This window comes from Corylus avellana, chromosome ca1 (assembly GCF_901000735.1).
Source record: "Corylus avellana chromosome ca1, CavTom2PMs-1.0".
NCBI classification, from domain to species: domain Eukaryota; kingdom Viridiplantae; phylum Streptophyta; class Magnoliopsida; order Fagales; family Betulaceae; genus Corylus; species Corylus avellana.
In genome coordinates, this window is record NC_081541.1 from 44,376,116 (window position 1) to 44,389,610 (window position 13,495).

At 34.4% G+C, this 13,495-nt stretch overlaps 3 protein-coding genes and 1 long non-coding RNA gene across 5 annotated transcripts in view; all 4 read right to left on the minus strand.

The window, feature by feature from the left end:
* Nucleotides 1–9: 9 nt before the first annotated feature.
* On the minus strand, nt 10–1,191 carry LOC132168194 (uncharacterized). The gene is made up of 3 exons (XR_009438767.1): nt 416–1,191; nt 237–300; nt 10–74 (listed from the first exon to the last, which is right to left on the minus strand). It is a non-coding gene; the product is annotated as an uncharacterized LOC132168194 (long non-coding RNA).
* A 32-nt stretch (nt 1,192–1,223) lies between these two features.
* LOC132173001 (putative disease resistance RPP13-like protein 1) lies at nt 1,224–4,366 on the minus strand. Its single transcript, XM_059584569.1, has 2 exons — nt 1,349–4,366; nt 1,224–1,274 (listed from the first exon to the last, which is right to left on the minus strand). Exons 1-2 carry the CDS (start codon nt 4,193–4,195, stop codon nt 1,224–1,226), a joined length of 2,898 nt encoding a protein of 965 aa, XP_059440552.1. The 5' UTR covers nt 4,196–4,366.
* Nucleotides 4,367–9,479: 5,113 nt separating this feature from the next.
* Nucleotides 9,480–13,405, minus strand: LOC132167268 (putative disease resistance protein At3g14460). Of its 2 annotated transcripts, XM_059578179.1 has the most exons (5): nt 11,567–13,405; nt 11,413–11,477; nt 11,112–11,180; nt 10,749–10,841; nt 9,480–10,134 (listed from the first exon to the last, which is right to left on the minus strand). In XM_059578179.1, exon 1 carries the CDS (start codon nt 13,397–13,399, stop codon nt 11,597–11,599), a length of 1,803 nt encoding a protein of 600 aa, XP_059434162.1. In that variant the 5' UTR covers nt 13,400–13,405; the 3' UTR covers nt 9,480–10,134; nt 10,749–10,841; nt 11,112–11,180; nt 11,413–11,477; nt 11,567–11,596. The 2 variants fall into 2 exon arrangements, with proteins under 2 accessions (XP_059434162.1, XP_059434163.1); XM_059578180.1 differs by lacking the exon at nt 11,112–11,180.
* A 49-nt stretch (nt 13,406–13,454) lies between these two features.
* The window catches only part of LOC132173012 (putative disease resistance RPP13-like protein 1), a 3,708-nt gene continuing 3,667 nt past the window's right edge, over nt 13,455–13,495 (minus strand). Inside the window, exon 3 of the mRNA XM_059584579.1 lies at nt 13,455–13,467. Within this exon, the coding sequence (XP_059440562.1) occupies nt 13,455–13,467 (13 nt within the window). The remainder of the gene's footprint in view (nt 13,468–13,495) is intronic.

Here is a 13,495-nt window from a genome sequence, read left to right on the forward strand (position 1 = left end):
CTTACCCCATGAAAATTAACCAAGGAGCTTTTGATCAATCAAACGGAAGCCATGTCCTTTTTCATCCACTCATACTGAAAAAATTGCACACATTTGAAAGGACATATCAAATTAAATTCTATGATAAATATAAGGGATATCTCGATATATATATATAGGGTTAAATGATTTCATAAAAAGGTAAATATTTTATTTGACTCAAAAAAGAAAAACAATGAGGACAAGAAAGAAAGCACCTTTGGAAACAGACGTGTTGCTTTGTGTAGTCAAAATCGAGCTAGCTCTTAGATCTTCGAAATTCTTTTGATCAAATATTTTCAACAAAATTAATCAAACAAAAAGGAAAACAATTAGACAGTGATAAAACAAAGAGAAAAACATAAAAGAGAGGAAATGTAAGAAAAAAAACACTCACCTGAGTGGAGATTCTTGCTAGACATTTAGCTCATTCAATCAATTCATCATCAATCATTATTAGGTGGACATGAGCAATCTTCCGCCATTCTTTTCCTTTTTTCCTCTGACATTGTTTCTTTACCAAAGGACAATTGTTGATCAATAAAACAGAAACAGAGGCAGCCAAGCCCTCTTCTGGCATGTACTTGAGCATAGGGCAGTTATAGATCCGCAATTCTTCAAGAGAGGTGAGCTGTTGAAGCCCCTTATCCAAAGATTTCATATTTGGAAAATTCATTATTTGAAGAGCAGTCAGATTGGTGGGCAGCAATCCCACCTCCGGAAAGGACTCTACATTTCCCCTTTCACCACAAATAAACAAATTTTTAAGAAATGGGAGCTTTTGCAAACCCCATCCCATTCGTTCGGCAACGAGGTTGTCACAATCAATGATGGACATCGATTTCAGATTACAAGGCAAACCCCCCTCAGGAAAAGACTCAACTTCTGCACAATTGACTATTTGCAATTCCTCAAGAGATGAGAGGAAAGAGTGCATCTTATCTGGTAATGACCTCAAACTTCCACAATTCCAAACCCAAAGCAATGTAAGGTTGGCGGCACGCAATCCTCCTTTTGGAAAAGATACAAAACAAGGGCAATCTATGATTTGTATTTGCAATGTCATTAAATCATGTCTATGTTCTTCAGAAACTGTCAAGGATTCCAAATTCCTACACCCAAAGATATAGATGTCACAAAGCTTTGGAAATAAGTCTAATGGGACGGACTTGAGAGAACCATGAATATCAAATAAGTATAATTTTTTAAGGGATGAAAAGATCGGGTACATTGGGAGCTCTAAAATCCCACAATTCCTGATGATAAGAGATTTTAAGGTAGATGCTAGATTAACCTTGGAAAGGGACACAAACGAAGAACAGTCACTGACTTCTAACTCTTGAAGAGAACTACTGGGCCCCATCATTATGTTGGCTTGGGAATCTAGTGCATCACATCCTCCAACTTTGAGAACCTGTATTCTAGTTGGCAATTCCTTTAACAAAACCTCATTACAACGTGTTAGATTCAATTGACATATAGCAGGAAACATCGGGAGTGAAAACACCAATAGTGGACATTCCGTGATCTCAAGTTTGGCTAAAGAAGGAAGATGGATGGGCAACCTTCGTGTTAGCTTGGGACAATCATGAATATAAAGCTCTTGTAGGAGAGGAAAAGCTACACCTTCATTTTCAGCACCAAAGGATAACCATTCCTCCCACTTCAACATCAACTCGAACCTTAGAACTTTCAATGCTTTAAATGGCATAATTGAAGATGAACCACTACCATAAAATCCAGGACCCACTCTAACAACTCCATCAAACTCAACAATAGAGAGGTTCTGCAAAGAGGGTAGTTGTCCAAGCGATGGCAGGCTGCAACAAAATTTACACTTGTTTAGGTGAAGAGATACCATATTAAAGAATGAATCATGCCCTATCCAATCTGGAAAACTTTGACCGCCATAGTTGTTGATAGTGAGACTTTTCAAATTTGAATGAGGCTGGAGATTGTCAAGTATAATTCTTTGACTTTCTAAAACAACAGTACCAGCTTTCCATTCCAACACCAACTCCTCAATGTGCTTCTTGTCCTTCAAGCCGGCATCTGAGGCATCTGTAGAAGAGAGAACATTTTGAAGGTTCAAAATAGCAAGCTTCCCTCGAAGATTTGTAAGTTTTCCCAACTCTCCAATGCAAGACCCATTACGGCTGCCGATAATAAATTTTGTCAACGTTTGCAGACTTCTTAAGCTACCCAATTGTATCGGCATCTCCATTATGTCAGTTCTAGTAATATCAAGATGTCGTAGATTAATGAGTTTCCACATATCCCTCGGCAATCCAACAAGACTATAACAACATGATAAGTTGAGTGTTTGCAAATTGATCAACTTACACAAGGAATCAGGCAACCTTTCAATTGCAGTAAAAGAAATGTCCAAATAACGTAGTTGTTTAATTTTGCCAATTGAATCAGGCAAGCTAGCCACATTCTCATAATGAGACAAAGAGAGTACCCGTAAACATCTTAGCTTCGGCAATAGATCATTTGATACCTTTTTAGATAAATTGTTGTGCAGTATTGAGAATTCTAATGGCAGGAAGGTGCGCAACCGCTTAACCTTGTAAAGAGCCTCAAACTTCTTAAAGTTATCAAATCTTGTTATGAAATACGACAAGTGACGAGTCTTGTTCACAATTCCATAAAAACTATCACCCTCCAGCCTAAAGATAAATTGTCTAGAAAAAAATTTGGCCAAGTCATTGACAAGATCGTGCATTACAAAACATGATATATCACCACTTGATTGTTGAAACAATGATCGTGATACAAGATCAAGAAAGTAATCGTTACCAACTTCTTCCATTGTTTTGTTTTTGGGTTCTTGCAAGAAACCTTCGGCCATCCACAATAAGACTAATTGATCTTTTCCGAATGCGTAACCCTTTGGAAATATTGAACAATAAGCAAAGCATCGCTTTAGATGCGATGGTAGATATTTGTAGCTTAATCTTAAAGCAGGAAGAATGTTTGTCTCCTTAATTCGCAAATCCCATATTTCACTCTTGAGTATCTTGTCCCATTCTTCAACATCTAATTTTGACCTCAAGAGAGCACCAATCATTTTGGCAGCTAAAGGTAGGCCCTCACATTTTTTCACAATCTGTCTACCTACTGCCTCTAGCTCAGGATGCGCATTAAAGTCAACATTGTGACACACATGGTCTGAAAATATTGACCAGCAATCATCTTCTGATAACTTTTTCAGACAACGAGTCTCACTAGAGCGTGCCACGGAGGCGACATCATTATCACGCGTTGTTACAATAACCGTACTTCCTTGCGCCCCAAATTTAAAGGGATTAATTAAGATTTCCCAGTCAGTATAATTCCTATTCCAAACATCATCTAAAACAAGTAGGAATTTTTTCCCCACCAACTTCTCCTTAAGTGTAACTTGAAGCCCATTCAGATCCTTAATATCACAAGTTGACGAAGTTGCTGCCTCTAGAATAGTTTTGGTGACCCTAAACACGTCGAATTCATGTGACACATACACCCATGCCTTAAGGTCAAAATTCTCCTTCACCCTCCTGTCGTTGTATACAAGCTGAGCAAGGGTGGTCTTGCCAATTCCCCCCATACCCACTATGCCAATCACACACATCTCACCCCCGCTTGCATCGTGCGACAGCAACAAGTTAATTACTGCCTCCTTATCATCATCTCTACCAAAAATACCAGATTCTTCAACCAAACAAGTGGAGGGCAATCTTTCAGAAGATTTCCCTCCAAGACCTTCTCTTAGACCTAAGAAATTATTTTGCTTTGCTAGATATTCTAATCGGTCAAGTACCCTTTCCACCTTCCGTTGCATCTTCTTGAAAAAGGGATTAAGAAAAGTAGATACAGAGTTTCGTACCTTCCTTGCAGTTGTCTGAAACTCAGCACCCAACTTGCATCTCAGAATTTCTGTAGCAATCTCATCCAAGATGTCTTCTGCATCAAAAGCAGCATCTTTCAGCTCATCAAGCCACACTTTCACATCAGGGTTCGTGAGTTCCTTCTCCTCCGCGTCCTCCACCACCGCCTTCACAGACAGCAATGCTATCCTCAGATTTCTTAAGGGCCCCTCGGCGAGTTTTCGCCCCCCAAAGAAGTCAAGCACCTCGCGAGACATCCTGTCAATTAGCACCTGGAAGACAACAGAGAGAAGCGCATCGGCCATGTCTTCTTCTTTGTTATTGAAGAAATGTAAGGAAATGGAAGGAAAGCGGTGCAAACAGCAAACCCAGCAAAGCAGCAGGTACCCTCTTCCAAGCCTATCTTCGGCCTTAACGCAAAACAACTTTACAGCACTCCCGAATCCTGGCGATCCACACGTAACGTACAGATTTGGTAATCCATGCTAAGAAGTTTTCTCATTCATTAACAACTTTTGGTTTTTTTTTTTTTTTTTTCTTTCTAAGCATTGACGTATGATTCTTGATTGATGTAGATATTAAACATTAAAAAATATGTGATTAATGTGAGTAATTAATATAATATAATATAATTGAGCTCAAATTCATAAATTTAGACCTTTAAAATGAATAATATCTCAGCATATAGGAATTAAGATCCTCTACATTTATGAAATTTAGGCCCTTGTAAGCATTAAAACTCTTGAAAAATATCATATATTAAAAATAAGGAGCCTTAAAGAATTTTCTTTGCAAAAAGCTTTTTCTTCACTTTTGAAAAGACACTTATTCTTCATAAAACCAAAATACCGTCTTTGGTTCAAACTTCTTTTACAATATAAAAAGCAATAACTCGGTGAAAATATACTTAATTATTAACTATAACATATCACATTTTTAATAAATAACATTTTTTAAGTGTTTCGATATCTAAAAATAATTTAAATTTTGTAATTTAAAAATTTACAACTCGTTGACAAACTCTTTCGCCTTTGTTACTGTAGCTGACGTGGATTAAAGTTGTATAAAATTTTAAATTTTTTGTACTGAAAAGTCAAAAAAAAATTATTTTATAATAATTTTCTTTATTTCAATAATAATGAAAAAATAAATAATATGATATACAGATAAATAAAAATTAAAAAAAATTAATATTGATTTTTTTTTTTTTTTTTGGAGAAAATAATGTTCCAATAGTTTCTAGAGAACGAAATAAATAGTTTGTCAACAAACTGATCACCACTTTTATTTATTGGTTCAATTTCTCTCTTTTCAATTTTTTATTATATTTTTATTCCTTTGTTCTCGATCTAGCCTCTCAAGAACTCTCTCGGTAAAGTAAAAAGCTTACCTCTAAAGTTGATTGCACTTTTCTTCCTCTCGTCTCAATCACTCGGTCTCTGTCGTTCTCTCCTTTCAAGTCAAGTCTCAGAGGTCAAAAGTCAAAACGGTAGGGGGGGGGGAGGGGTAGTAATGTTTGAAAACATTACTTTTCTTTTTTTTTTTGAAAAGTAATGTTTCTTTTTTAAAATTAAAAAAAAAAATTCAGAAGTTTTTTTTTTTAGTTTTTTTTTTCAGATTAATATATTTGTATTTATTTATTAAGACTTACACGTGTTGCCATTTTAATTTATTGGCGTTAACATGACATCTAACAGAATTTGTTAAATATTTTCACCAAATTTGACTCCAGGGACTAGATTTTTTTTTTTTTATTTGCGTATCCCAAGGACTTCTAAATTCACTTTCATACGACATCGCTATTTGTAATTTAGGCCAACTACAATGATAAATTTTTTATTTATCCCAATTTTTTTTAATCCACGCATTAGGGTTTTTTTTCTTTTCTTTACTTTAATTTTTTTTATTTTATTAATTTTTTATTATAGTTTTTAAGAGAATAAGAGTATTATAGGAATAAAATATAAAAAATAGTTGCCTTTTTGGCACACCTTAGTAGTTTAATGCATCACTTTAGCATAATTTAAACTTCATGTGGCTTTTTTAAAAATGATAATACAATTTTTTTCAAAAAAAAAAAAAAAGATTTACAAATAGATAAGATCGATAAATAATACTCAAACGAATGATAAATCTAAATCTTAAAATAATGATAATAAAACTAATCTAAATTCTAATTGATAAAACTATCCTTAAAAAACAAATTAATAAAAAACAAAGTGCTTTTTGCTTAATTTGCTGTTCGAACTGGCAACACTTTGTTGGGTTCATTGATGTAATTAGATTAATCTTTCCTATGATGACAGTGTATCAGGTTTTTTCCTTGTATTCCTAAATATTCCATAGAGTAATTATAATTAATGCTGGATTTTCCTATGATTATCAGTTGATTCATCGATCATGTACCCGATTACTAGGGGAAATGATTTTCTTATGCTTAATCTGTTGCATTCGAACATTTTCTTCATAATTTTATTTTTAGTAGCAGTTGTACTTGCATGATTCACTCAATTCTTATCCTCTAATCAATCTCGTTTTTATTGGTTAACTACCGCGCGAACTTATAAATTCATTTCATGCATTTCGACAACATTTTTCTATTGTTTTGTCACCCAATTTCTAGGTCACTACATCAAAAGTGACTTTTGCTATAAATAACTCTTTTTGTCGATGTAGGTTAATAAGAAATTTGTTATTAATTCTTTTTCTTTGGCTCAAATTTCATAACTCTTTGAAATATATAACGATCAATGGCTCATTCATAGCTTGATGCAGTATTATCATAATCCAATATTAAATCAAAGTGACTTTTGCTATAAATACCTCTTTTGTGTAGCACAAAAGGTTAATAAGAAATTTGTTATTAATTTTCTTTTTCTTGGCTTAAATGTAATAACCCTTTGAAATATACACAATCAATGGCCAATTCAAAGCTTGATGCAGTATTATCATCATCGAAGATTGAACCAAAGTGACTTTTGTTATAAATACCTCTTTTTCACAAACATATTCGAGGGAGAAGAAGTATGGCTAAAAGTAGAATGTTTATTTTTATCTTTGTTACCTTCTTCATCTCCGTTTTCCATGTTAATGGAGGTAAGTAGTTCTAATTTTCTCTATTATGCCCATATTATATAGCCATTAACTTTGAATCTGTCGAGCTAAAAGTAGTTTGTATTATTATTGGGCATGTTATAAGTATTCCACCGTTGTACATATTGGATCTCACTTGTACTTTAATTAAAAATCTTGAGAATTCATATTTCAACCCTTTTTCATTTTTAAATTTTCACTCATTGATATACACTCTAGAATATTGAGTAAATAACATTCTATATTTCTTTCTCTATCTAATTGGCTTCAAACTTTCTCCAATTGTAGAAGGCGGACATGAATATACTAAAGTAAGTAAAAGATTCCAGGGATACTGTAAAGGGTTGGGGGCTCAGCGCGGCTAGGTGTACGCTTGATTGCAAAAGTGTGGGTGCACTGCGTGGAACATGCATCCATCTTCAGTGCCACTGTTTGTTCGTGCGACCACGCAAACCCTAGAGTCCAAAGGATCAAGGCTGGCAGAGAAAGATACAATGAGATTAAAAGAGATAAAATAAAAAATAAAAATAAAAGGAGAGAGTGATATAATGAACAATGGTTATTGTCATACTTAAATAAATTGTGCACATGGTTGGGTTGTAATTATTTTATCCCAAGCCCCAATCTCTTATATGATCAGCACCTATGTACAATATATCTCTAACACATGTTTTAAATAAATAAAACAAGTAAACTTGTCTTTGGTTAAATTACATTAGCTTAATGAGGAACTTAAAGAAAAAATAGTTATTAGCTTAAATATGTCTGTGATAATGTCCTTCTTGACATTCGTCACACAACACTATTTTAATCACAATTAAGTTCACTAAATAATTGTGATTGCACTTTAATAAATATTTTTTTATTAAAACAATTAATCTCTTTGACTTACTTAATGTTGACTTGTGATCCCTCCATGAAATCTTCTGTAGCAAAATTAAGGTTAAGAATACTACAACTTAATTCTCTATCTCTTTATCATTGAGTCACTAACTTTATGTTCTTCCCATACTTGTGAAATTCTTATCACACGTATATTATTTTGATATACCAACCAAAATGCTCTTGCCAAAGACTTGAGGGTAATATCTATAAAATTTATTTTAAGGAAAATTTTCTTATCACTTTGTTCTCTGACAAAGGATTTGAATTTTTTTTCTTGAGAAAAGCTTTTCCACAATGCTACATGTGATTGCCCAATACACCGGAATTATTGACCGTATATTTGATCTCACCCTTTCTTGTATCAAAGTAATCTCCATTTCACATCTAACTACATGATTCTCTCAGGAATTAGAATCAAAGTCGTTGGTAATCTTCTAAGTCGTAAGTAATCTTTAGGAGTTATATATTGTCTTTCTTTATAGACAGTATGTTGTGGAAATGTATTTTTTAGTTTTTTTTGTTTTTAATATACTTGTATTTTTTATTTTAAGAGTGACACGTGTCACCATTTTATTGGTGTTGACGTGACATCTAACAGATTTCGTGAAATATTTTCACCAAATTTGACTCCAGGGACTAGTTTTTTTTTTGGCACATCATAAGGACATCTAAGTTTACTTTCATATGACATGGACCGATTTGTTATTTTGGCCAACTACAATGACTTTTTTTTTATCCCATTTATTTATTTTTATTTTTTGTAATTTTATACCAGTGGAGTTTTTTTTCTTTTTTTTTTTTGGTTTGAAAAAAAAAAAAGTTTAGTTTAATTTTCGTTTAGTTTTTGAGAGAATAAGGATATGTTATAGGAATATAATCAAAAAAAAGTTGTCCTTTTGGCATACCTTAATTGGTAGTTTAATGCATCACTTTAGCCTAATTTAAACTTCATGTGACTTGTTAATAAAATTACTGTCAGTGGAGAGAACTTTTTATATTTTTCCCTAAAAAAAAAAAATTAAAACAGCCATGTTCCATTTCCCATCGCTTTAAGCATGGAACAAGAAAAAGTAAATCAAACAAGAAAGAAGGAACAAATGAAGTAACACAATTGCTTTAGAAAAAGACAGAACAATCACGAAGGGCACGACCGACATTTCACCATACTCCTTCAATCAAGGATCCATTGTTTCCAAAGTCTCCCAACCACACAAGTTTCTTGCAATTTTTCCTTCTAATGTTTTTTACTAGTTTGATAAAAATTCTATTCATCAGTTCCCATATATATGAAGAAAGCAGGTGCATATAACTATTCTCTTTTGTTATTTATGGAAAGTTGCAGAGGTATTAACAAACTCCATGGAGCTACAACCTCAAGAAGCACTCAGCAAAACTGAAGATGGAGAACTTGATATTATGAAGCAATTAGAGAAACTTACAATTTTGCCCATTGAACACTGAAGAGGTCAGTGTTCTAATCATTTCCATTACCAGGAAAAGATCTGCAATCAATATACATCCAAATTGTTCTTACACTTGACATATTGTAGCCTTTGCTTTCCCAATCTGATTGTTTTTTTTTTTTCTTTTCTTTTCTTTTCTTTTGTCCACTTGAAATATATTTTTCTCTTTCCAGATAATATTATATTTTCCTGATATGTCCCCTCTTTCATACAGTAAGAGTAGCTCCTTTTTAATTTCCCATTTTGAACTAGAGAAATAATATTTAGTAAACTGATAAACAACACCTAGGAAACAATATGAAGATGCAGAGTCCTCCATGGCAGAGAAAGTCTGATATCATCTCACTCAAGAACATCATCTCACAAAGATAATAAACATTTAGATAAGAGATAACATTGAATTGTATTGAGTTTCAACATCTTTGTGTTTATCAGATTAGCTACAAGCTGTACACACGTTTTCTATACATACAAACAGAAACACCTCCTGATTACACAGTGAGGGAACATTTCATCAGACACCTGTTGTGCAATCCTCTCCAGTAATGGCATACTGCTGTTCCCTACTTCTTTAAGTACAGAAATTACTCTTGCTTTACAATTATTTCTATGCTATACGTTCCATTTTCTTAGCATTTATAAATGGCATAACAAAGCTTGGACTTGAGGTTTGAGGTGTGTGACAAAGCTAATTCAATATGTCAACCGGGCGCATCAGTCTAAGGTACAACAAAAATTTGGCATCTGAGACCATGGCGAGAAGGCCACTCCAATATCTGCTGTGATCATAATAAATTGAAAATCTGCAAAATAACAAAATTAATGAAAAACAAAGTTCTAATTAGGCTTGTGATACGGAAAGGAGCATTTATCAATAAAAGGAATTGTACGTTACTGTTTACTAGCATAACCCGCGCTATGTGTAGGTTTCTTTCATTGTATATTAGATTAGAAACTATCCACACAAAAGCATAGAAAACAATAGATGTTTATTAATAAAAGAGTATGAATAGTTTGCCAAATAGAGATATAAACAACCCTGAACTTCAGGGCTCGATCTCTGGACTGAATTCAAGGAAAAGAGCCCACCTATTGCATATAGCCATTATATGCAATCAACAAAAAGAATTGACATTGGCATATAGCCACCCACAGCTATCATCCATGGATTACATTCTCTTGGTTCATTATCCATGACAGATCTTAAGATGCAACCAACATAGAAATCAAAAAACAAAAAGGAAATGTACAATTTACCAAGTTTGTAAGCATGATGTTTTAACCTCTAGAAAAAGAGTGTGCGCAAAAAGCTTTGAATTAGATAAGAAAATGTTACGTTATTCGGTCAAAACGCTAGAATGCACATAAATAACCTCAGGAAGAGATGCACTACATTGGGAGGGCACGTGGGGTATACCTTGGGCGTCGCGCTTTCTAACAGCAAGACCACTTGTCACATCAAGAGTCGTTCGTTAGGCACGGGAACTTTCACAGAACAGTTTGGATCCACCTAGTAAGGAGGAACAGTACAATACACCATGTCAAGTAAACTTACTTTGCAAGTGAAATTAAGTTCACCTTCATAAGTGAAATTAATTGAGGCCGTATGCACAAGACAATTGAATGCAAGCATGCAACCCTTAATAATAAAACATTATGTGGTGGAATCAAACTGGAAATCAGTCATGGTAAAAAAAATTAAATTCCTTTTTTTACATTTAAAATTAATGTAAAGTATATATTTTGAAGAGCATTGTTAATATATGTAAGATTCACTTACTCCATCAAAATTAACCAAGGAGCTTTTGATCAATCAAACGGAAGCCACGTCCTCTTTCATCCACTCATACTAAAAAAATGGCACACATTTGAAAGGTCATATCAGATTAGATTCGATGATAACTATAAGGGATATATATATATATATATATATATATATATATATTAATTTTTTTGGGAAAAGGGGGAGAGAATAAATCTAAATGATTACATAAAAAGGTCATATTTTATTTGACTCAAAAAAGAAAAAACGAAAGAAGGAAAAAACAAAATAAAAACGATGAGGACAAGAAAGAAAGCACCTTTGGAAACGGACGCGTTGCTTTGTGTAGTCATAATCGAGCTAGCTCTTAGATCTTCAACACAACTAATCAAGCAAAAAGGAAAACAATTAGACAGTGATAAAACAAAGAGAAAAACATAAAAGAGAGGAAATGTAAGAAAAAAACCACGAACCTGAGTGGAGATTCTTGCTAGACATTTAGCTCATTCAATCAATTCATCATCAATCATTATTAGGTGGACATGAGCAATCTTGAGCCATTCTTTTCCTTTTTTCTTGTGAAGTTGTTTCTTTAGCAAAGGACAATTGTTGATCAGTAAAACAGAAACGGAGGCAGGCAACCCCTCTTCTGGCATGTACTTGAGCATAGGACAGTCATAAATCCTCAATTCTTCAAGAGAGGCAAGGTGTTGAAACCCCCTTTTATCCAAAGATTTTAAACTTGGAAAATTCATTATTTGAAGAGAAGTCAGATTGGTGGGCAGCAATCCCACCTCCGGAAAGGACTTTGCATCTCCCTTTTCGCCACAAATAAACAAACTTTTAAGAAAGGGGAGCTTTTGCAAACCCCATTCCATTCGTCCGGCAACGAGGTTGTCACAATCAACAATGGAAACTGATTTTAGATTAGAAGGCAAACCCCCTTCAGGAAACGACTCAACTTTTGCACAGTCAACTATTTGCAAATCCTCAAGAGATGAGAGGAAAATGTGCATATTATCTGGTAATGACCTCAAACTTCCACAATTCCAAACCCAAAGCAATGTAAGGTTGGGGGCACGCAATCCGCCTTTTGGAAAAGATACAAAACAAGGGCAATTTATGATTTGTATTTGCAATGTCATTAAATCATGTCTATGTTCTTCAGAAACTATCAAGGATTCCAAATTCCTACACCCAAAGATATAGATGTCACAAAGCTTTGGAAATAAGTCTAATGGGACGGACTTGAGAGAACCATGAATATCAAATAAGTATAATTTTTTAAGGGATGAAAATATCGGGTACATTGGGAGCTCTAAAATCCCACAATTCCTAATGATAAGGGATTTTAATATAGATGCTAGATCACCCTTGGAAAGGGACGCAAACGAAGAACAATCACTAACTTCTAACTCTTGAAGAGAAGTATTACTGGGCCCCATCATTATGTTGACTTGGGAATCTAGTGCATCAAATCCTCCAACTTTGAGAACCTGCATTCTAGTTGGCAATTCCTTTAACAAAACCCCATTACAACGTGTTAGATTCAATTGACATATAGCAGGAAACATTGGGAGTGAAGACACCAATAGTGGACATTCTGTGATCTCAAGTTTGGCTAAAGAAGGAAGATGGATGGGCAACCTTCTTGTTAGCTTGGGACAATCATGAATATAAAGCTCTTGGAGGAGAGGAAAAGCTTCACCTTCATTTTCAGCACCCAAGGTAAACCATTCCTCCCACTTCAACATCAACTCGAACCTTAGAACTTTCAATGCTTTAAATGGCCTAATTGAAGACGAACCACTACCATAAAATTCAGGACCCACTGTAACAACTCCATCAAACTCAACAATAGAGAGGTTCTGCAAAGAGGGTAGTTGTCCAAGCGATGGCAGGCTGCAACAAAACTTACACCTAATTAGATGAAGAGATACCATATTAAAGAATGAATAGTGCCCTACCCAATCTGGAAAATTTTGACCACCATAGTTGTTGATAGTGAGAATTTTCAAATTTGAATGAGGCTGGAGACTGTCAAGTATAGTTCTTTGACTTTCTAAAACAACAGTACCAGCTTTCCATTCCAACACCAACTCCTCAATGTGCTTCTTGTCCTTCAAGCCTGCATCCGCGGCATCTGTGGAAGAGACAACATTTTGAAGGTTCAAAATAGCAAGCTTTCCTCGAAGATTTGTAAGTTTTCCCAACTCTCCAATGCAAGACCCATTACAGCTGCCGATAATAAATTTTGTCAACGTTTGTAGACTTCTTAAGCTACCCAATTGTGTCGGCATCTCCATTATGTCAGTTCTAGTAATATCAAGATGACGTAGATTAATGAGTTTCCGCATATCCCTAGGCAATCCAACTAGATTGTTACACCATGACAAGTTGAG

Coding starts and splice junctions, on each gene's coding strand:
- LOC132173001 (XM_059584569.1), bottom strand. CDS start 4,195: ATGGCCGATGCGCTTCTCTCTGTTGTCTTCCAGGTGCTAATTGACAGG. Junction 1,275..1,348: donor GTTCTCTTCAAGAGTTAGAA/GTCAGTGACTGT, acceptor TCTTATCATCAG/GAATTGTGGGATTTTAGAGC.
- LOC132167268 (XM_059578180.1), bottom strand. CDS start 13,399: ATGGAGATGCCGACACAATTGGGTAGCTTAAGAAGTCTACAAACGTTG.